The sequence below is a fragment of the Tachysurus vachellii genome, chromosome 1 (genome assembly GCF_030014155.1).
Source record: "Tachysurus vachellii isolate PV-2020 chromosome 1, HZAU_Pvac_v1, whole genome shotgun sequence".
Lineage (NCBI taxonomy): Eukaryota > Metazoa > Chordata > Actinopteri > Siluriformes > Bagridae > Tachysurus > Tachysurus vachellii.
The window spans coordinates 1824112-1831953 of NC_083460.1; the positions used below are offsets into that span (position 1 = coordinate 1824112).

Genomic DNA, 7842 nt, shown 5'->3' on the forward strand with positions numbered 1-7842 from the left:
TACAATATTGCAATACAATAATTACTCGAGTTTCGGATGACGCATGAGCCCCATCAGTTACCTCTTTTGTCATTGTCACATTGCTTTGTTACTGTTCATTTTGTGAGCGGGATTGTTTGATAAGAAATCGATCCATTTTTTAGTCCGTGTGTACAGTAAACACACGTTGTTAACTAGCATGAAACACAAACTAGCTTCTGGCAGGCCGCCAAAAACTGGCTATTGCGCAGAATGCAGTGAGTCAGTGACGAGTCAAATAATATATATAAATATATATTATTATTTGTAATAGAGCACATTCGTTTTTCTATGCTTCCCTGGTTGTTTTTAATGTTATTTAAATGAAAAATACATTTTAACCACATGATCATATCATCGTATTATTTACTGCCATGCGAGCCGCATATTAAAGCTTGGCGAGCCGCAGGAGGCTCGCAAGCCGCGCAATGAGTAACACTGGTGTAGAGAAACCTTAACTTCAAACTGCACCATCTGTCTTTCAATCTCATTCGGTTTAAAACGAACAAACAAAGAAACAATACACAATTGTGTTCCATGTCTGTTTTCAGAACAGTTTACTTGTGATTGAATCGAACACATCACTCATATCTCCTGACTCTAAGCTCTCTTTTGTTACTGAATATAACAAAACAATGTTAGCAAAAATATGAACGTACTCTTTCTCTGTTTATCCTTTAGTCGTGGACTCACAATATCGTCAAGGAGAAGGAGTTTCTCCAGAAGCTGGTGAAGGCCAACATCATCACAGACTTGACAAACGGGATCTGATCGTCCCAGTGTGGACGCTTGTAACACAGAGCAAGAAATCGAGGATGCTGGGAAATTCGGAGAACCTCGAGGTGTCCGGCTGCAGGTGGAGACGAGGGGGACGTGATATAACGAAAAACACGCATACGTGCCTTCTGAGCGAAAAGCTTCCTCCGACCCGAACATCCGGAGAGACCGACTTTTCCACATCGTTCCTCTGTTCCACATTGATCCTCGAGTTCGATTTGAGGCATGCGTAATCAAAGACCCGAGAGGTGGCGAACAAAACAAATGCGCTTGACGCAAGAACTAGACTGATTGTGCCAAACGTACCTCTTTGGAGGAGAAAGATCTCCTCTACAACATGAATGTATTCACTGTGTAGATTCCAACGGTTCTTAGTGTTGTTTTATAATCACGCCTTCGTTTTTCCGTCCGCTCTGCGCCATTTTCTTCATGCGAGGGTCGAACGTCGGCCTTCGTCCAGCGACACAAAATGTATTGTTAAGAACGGATAGGATGCCTATTCTTTTCTTCTTTTTTTTTAAATTATTTATTGAGTGACTTGAGCTCTCTTTAATCGGAGAGAGAATTTTTAATGTTTTACTCTGTTTAACGGAAGGTTTGGTGTTTTATTAATTATTTAATTTTAATTATTTGATTTTTTTTTTTTTTTTTTTTTTTATCCTCGTTTAATGACATTTGCATTCTCACTCTCAGTGTATCTACAGTACAAATCACTTAAGACTGCAGCTGAACAGTTCCTCTAATTCATCGTTACTCCAAGCTGCCCTGCTGTTCGTCTCGTGCATCTGCCGTGTCGAACAGCTTCCTGCTGAAAGTACCGAAGGTCTGGAAATCAAAAATGCCTGAAAATTACAAACGTTTTTACTTTTTTGATAACATGACTCGTTTCGCCCGGTCGACAGTTATTTTCCAAAATGTGTTGCCTTTGTACTTTTTCGAAGCGTCGTCGTCTGTATTTTTAAAACTTTGTATTGAGATTCGTCAATACAGTCGTTTGTAATTTCATAAGCTGTATATTTTTGGTGAACGAACATAACGTTCTGAATCACAGTCAGGGGAAAAGGAACCTTGCCCTTTTTTTTTTTTTTTTTTTTTTTTTATTTTGCATTGTGTCATTTCTTTTGCTAGTTTTGTTTAGTTTTGCACAGTAGATGTTCTCACGTTGCAGCTGTAGAGATTCACAGCAAACAAGCCAAAAGTGTGATGAGCTCCCCAGGAGAACATCGAATAAAACAAAAGGTTTATAGAAACGCACATGCTAATACAGCAGCTGACAAATCATTAGCCCAGTCACACTGGTTTTTTTATTAGCTCAGTTTCCGTCGAAGTTGCATATGGCTACATGCTCACATGCTGGATTGTCTGCGTTAAAGTACTTAGCTAGATAACCTGTTCACCTTATGTTATTACGTTACGGTTACCGCCGCTTTTTACCCTCGTCAGTTGGGTTTCCAGGATAAAGCGCTAGCCTGGCAGCACGCCGGAGCTTTTACTTATGTGGTGAGCTAGATAATCAACCGTATGATTCGTCCGCTCTGTAACGTAAACGAATTCGTACGACTTCAGCAGTAGCGGTGTCGCTAGGATAAAATAATTCGACGACTTTGGAAATCGGCACCTCGTGTGAGCTTCATCTCAGCAAGCGGGAATTATGACTGGAAATGAACAGAAATGGGTAAATCGGTGAGGTTTGTCTCCGAACAAACCACAGCATCAGCAGTGAACAAAATGTAAAGAAGTGATTTTTTTATTATTATTATATATATATATATATATATATATATATATATATATATATATATATATAATTGTCTTCAAAGGCATAATAAATGTGTCGGCCATTGTTACGTTTCGGAAAGTGTTCATATCTTAGCCGAGTTTGACCTTCCTTTGTGTATTTGTGATCAGTATATCAGTCCTATGTTGATGTTATTTACTGACACACAAACACACACAACAAAAAAAACCCAGAAAGAGAAATAAATTTGTCTGGAGCAAGTGGACTGGTCAAACTAGGCTAAGCATATCGTATTTATTATGTTTGGAGAATTGTGTAATACTGGATACAGAGTATCTGAATCTTATGCCAAAGACGTGTATGCAGTAATGTAGTATTATTACAGTAAGTGCTTCCTGACCTGTGTCCTGATCTCTGTCAGCACTTCAACACCACAACAGAGCGTTCTTCTAAACCGTGGACTCCATCATCGTTACTGTATTGCCTTGTAAGAGTTTTCTGTTGGGTTTTTTTTTTTTTTTTGGACAAATCATCGTCAAAGCAGCTACAGCAGCATGAAGAGCGAGCGATCCATCAGATTTTTGAGAAAGCTGGAATACAACTGATCATTGTCATCCAGAGCTGATCATTGTGTCATCCAGAGCTGATCATTGTGTCATGCAGAGCTGATCATCGTGTCATGCAGAGCTGATCATCGTGTCATCCAGAACATGCATGATAATATCCAACACCTACCTTCACTTATCAGATAGGTGGGACTGTGTCTTATGCTGTCGAATAACATAAAAAATAAAAAGTGACAAACAGAAACCAAGTGTGTTTTAGTTCTTTTTGCACATAACGTAGCACAGAACATAACTAACTAGCTATTTTACGTCAACTGCCTACGTTCTGGTGGCAAATTCAAGGAAACACTAATGGTTGTTATGCTGTGGTATGAAACCATTTGCTTATCAATGGCACCTTTAGGTTCTGTATATAAGACAGAGACATGCTCTTCAACACTAACGTCCAAACAACAACTCGGTGAACCATGGAATGCACTTCCAGAGATGTAGAATCAGTGCCAAGACATGTTAAAGATCTTCTGGTCGCTTGGAGGCCCAGACACCTTACTAACAAATTTGATGTCGCTTTTACAATAATTTGTCACCCGTCTGGATTAAAATGAAAAGAATAATTGATGAAAATAGCAACAATTCAACTGTAATTAGTCAGAAACTGACGGTGGGTCTCTGTTAATGACGGTGACGTCAGTTTGAGAACGTTGTCAAATCTTTTGAATTCTCTGGTAATGCTAGAAGGCTCCATTTTTAAAGATCTTTTAGCTTTCCGTTTTTCATGTTCGATTTGAAAAGTTTACGTATTTTTCCTTCATTTTTAACGCATGTATAATTGTGTATTTGGATAGACCATGTGTGCAACCTTTGACCTGTAAAAAAGCACATCACCATGTTCAGATTTTCCAGTTCTGTTGAGAGCCATGAACCTTTCATAAAGCTGCCAATCAGTTGATAGGAAAAACCCCATTGCAGTCTAATCCTCCAGTGTAGTGAACTATGCAGGCAGAGCATTAACCAGAGCAGCGCTGGAAGTCTCTTCACTTAGAAGGTTACACCATTATTTAGGTTTTTAATAATTCTTCTCTAATTCTCAGTCCACTCCATATGGAAAATCTGTTTGGCAGTGAACACAGTGTAATTAAAATGCTCTATTTAATCCCTGGAGTACAAATCTGATTCACAGAGAAGTCTTAAACAGGAAAAGACCACCGAGCGGGACCTGGAAGTCCGTTCCTGTCGATCTACCAGCACGAAATCTGTGTGAAAGTGAAATTGTTTTTTATTCTCATTTGCTCTGTATCCACTTAGGTTTTGTGAGGATCTAGTTTCATTGGTGTGGCCCCACAAGACCCTTAACATCAACCCGTTCTCGGCTCGAACAGGCACTTGAGCAGATGTGCAAGAGCATCTAACTCTAAATCCCTTTAAAGGCCAGGCTTTGTTGTCCATCCTGTTATTAAAAATGCCAGTGATATACTATATCTTGTTCTGGCATCAGGACTCCATCTTGTGTTATTCCGGCCGATTTGCCAAAGTGACTTTACAGAGCTGACCAAACCTCCTGAGATTCTCACATCCCTTCTCTCATGTCTTATAGATGTTACACTCCACCGATGCAACCCTGAGCCGCCGCACTCTAGTTACTCTACTCTACTTAACTCTACCGCAGTAAAACTATCATGTGCTGATGTTTTTATTTGCACTGACAGACGTCCACACCACCCTCTCCCCTGCTTGTTATGAAAAATCTCCTCATGGGCCAAAGCTTGAAACCTCACCTCGCTATAAACATAAACGTATATATTGTCCTCTTGAACTAATTTCAAACACACAGCAACCCACAATGACATTCACAGTGTACTTTATGTCAAACATTTTAAGCGTGTTTAAGTGACATGTTGCGACTTGTCGGGTTTTTTGCGACTGTTTGTTCTTCTCTTGGGAAGTACACGAGGCATCCGCTTGCTGAAATCGGCCAGATGTTTGAATCTGAACCAAAAGCATCAATTGAAAAGGATGTACAGACTTGAATATGTCCACCAACTTGCAAGCACCCAAACAATCAGCACCACAAATTTTCTAATCGCCTTGCCGTAGTCTAAACTCCATTTCCCAATTTAGCCATCAGGAAACTGCCAGATGGTCCACATTTTTGCCAGAACCAAGCAATCAAGCAGCTAAATATTCGGTTCAGGTGTGTTAAGATCTGGATAAGACCAAAAATGTGGTCTGTCGGTGGGTTCCATAAGGACTGGGTTTGAAAACATTGGTCCAGGGCGGAATGCTGCCTCAGATCCAGGGTTTGATCCGAGATACTATCTGTTTACTATATGTGTGTATTTGTGAATTGTGCCCATATGCCTGTGTGTTTCCTCTGGGTTCTCTGGCTTCTTTTCGTGTCTCAAAAACATGACGGAAAGCATATCTGCTTTTTTCCTAAGTGGGTGAATATGTTTCATTATGATACCCTGCGACTGATAGTTAGCGTTTCTAGGGCACATGATTTCCTTGCAGGATAAAGCTCTTACTGGTAGTGGATGAATAGTCTAGACCTCGAGATCTTTGATACATTATCGTCGCATTTTTAATCCGTGTTTTGTTCGATCCTACCCAAGAGTCTCTGCACTCCCGAATTGGGTTTGCAGACCAAGCCTGTTATACTACCGCTCAACAGTACCTTCCAAATTTCCACAAAGCTCCAGTGATCCACTCTGTCAATATTGGAGACAAGCCTTGACCATGGATTTGGTCTTCTGGTCCATGCCTATGATGTTGAGAGCTAGAAAAGCAAACAAAACAGGAAAGAATAGACTTGAATGGCAGGTTTGTCTGAACCCCTGGAGAAAAGATATGAAAGGAACTGAGCGGTTCTAAAGAAGCATAGAGAACCCTCCGTTCTGTCCTTCACATCTGGATTTATATTCTTTCACCTCCTGCTAAGACCCAGCAGGTAATGTAATGGACACTTAGAATAACTAATATAAACACACAGGATTGAACCTTGTTGCAGCTTAATAAACCCATGTTTTTCTTTCAACCGCTGGGAGAACTCATGTCAGGTCAGTGTCACATGATGAAGACTCGTTTGGAAGGTAATTCTGTAATCTCAAGATACATTATAGAAGGAAATCCAAGAGTTTTGATCGGAGTCATGCGTTCTTTAATGTCATTCTTAATTCTACAGCATTCATGCTGGAGCCACACCTTTCTACATCCCCATGTGAATACACACCTTTCTACATCCCCATGTGAATACACACCTTTCTACATCCCCTTGTGAATACACACCTTTCACTCTGCTAGTTCTGGGAATTTGCGTACACAATTGCTACAGTGCTTAACCAGAAATGTCCTTTTAATTTTTTTATTCTTACTTGCTGATGACTGGCAGCTTACTGGAAACGTGGATGACGCGGATGCCGTATCCCGGTGCTGTGCCGGGATTTACTCGTCTGGAGTAAGATTAAGGAACAAATCTCTTTTTTTCTGAAATAAATTTGTACAAAAGAAGCAATTGAAGACATCTGCACTATGTTCTCTGCTTTCTACACCCCTGAGCCATTTTATTATGTAAGGCTTCCTGTGTAGGTTATATTGTAGGTGTGAAGTTACAGACTGTAGCTCATTTTCCATCCTCTCTCTACTCTGGCCATCAGTACAAAAGGATGTTCGAATTTTTAAGGAAATTCGGAAAGTTTTCTTATTATTAGAGAGAAAGAAATGTGCTGAAGTCGTATCAAAGAGCATCAACAAAGACAGAAGAACAGAAACAGCACTGCTCTCTCACTGATATGGAACGTTCCGGAAAGCTCTACGTAGTCATATACGTTGTGTGTTTGTACAGTAAGTTCATAAAGACAGCTTGCATAATTAAAAAGTTTTCTCTAAATCGCAGTGGGATGGATGGAAGACAAATGTTTTTTTTTGTTGTTGTTTATTTTTTCCCCATGACTAATCTGAACAGAAGACATGGGGTAGGAAGACTCTTCAGAAAGAAACATGCAGGACTTTGTAAGTGTGTGTTGTTGGTGCTTGAGATTGTTGTTCCAATGCTTAGTAGCTTCTGTTCAATAATGCGAGCTCATGTTCATCACTCAATCTGACATGCAGCTTTTTTTAAGCCAGGTGTCTTGTTATTGGCTCATGCAGGGTTCTGCTTTGGTACTGACAAGGAGTCATATTTCACTTCTTGCAATTCTTAATCTTACTCTAATCCCTTCTTGCTAGTCACGACACGTCACAACAATTGTGACGAAACTTTCCTCACAGAATAGTCTTCCTCTTTGCACTGTGTGTCTGTCTCTGAGAGCGAAAATACCCGGGAATCGACGGTAGGTGCGGATTCGTCTGAAAGAAATCTTTACCAGGTGGAAGTTCTTCTCCTGACACTCGCAGGAGCACTCGCTCAATTCCTGGAACAAGTGCAAATTTGTAAATGGTTGCAGTTTTATTGTGACGGCTTCAGGACGTGTCACGAGGACGTTTGCATGCGTGCATTGTTGGTCTGGTCTATTAATAGTGCTCTGGGGAACCTCCCTGCATTTGTCATGACGTTTTTTCTTGTTGAGAGGAACGCAAGCGAAGCCTTGTTTACCTATGGCTTTGTGCACCAGTCCTGGTGTTGTGCAGTGAAAAGAGAGTAGAGAGTGAGTGCTGTTCGTGGGAGGAGGGAAAAGGGAGAAACTGGTGGGAGAAATACCTCGCTAGGTGTCTGTTCTGTTAGCAAACCTTCACATCATCACAAAC

General features: G+C 40.5%; 1 protein-coding gene across 3 annotated transcripts in view; it reads left to right on the top strand.

Annotated features, from left to right (window-relative positions):
* The window catches only part of st3gal3b (ST3 beta-galactoside alpha-2,3-sialyltransferase 3b), a 56226-nt gene extending 52883 nt beyond the window's left edge, over window positions 1-3343 (top strand). For all 3 annotated transcript variants that reach the window (XM_060867185.1, XM_060867193.1, XM_060867200.1), the window contains one exon: window positions 700-3343. In XM_060867185.1, coding sequence (XP_060723168.1) covers window positions 700-789 — 90 coding nt within the window. In that variant the 3' untranslated portion in view covers window positions 790-3343. The remainder of the gene's footprint in view (window positions 1-699) is intronic.
* Window positions 3344-7842: the final 4499 nt, after the last annotated feature.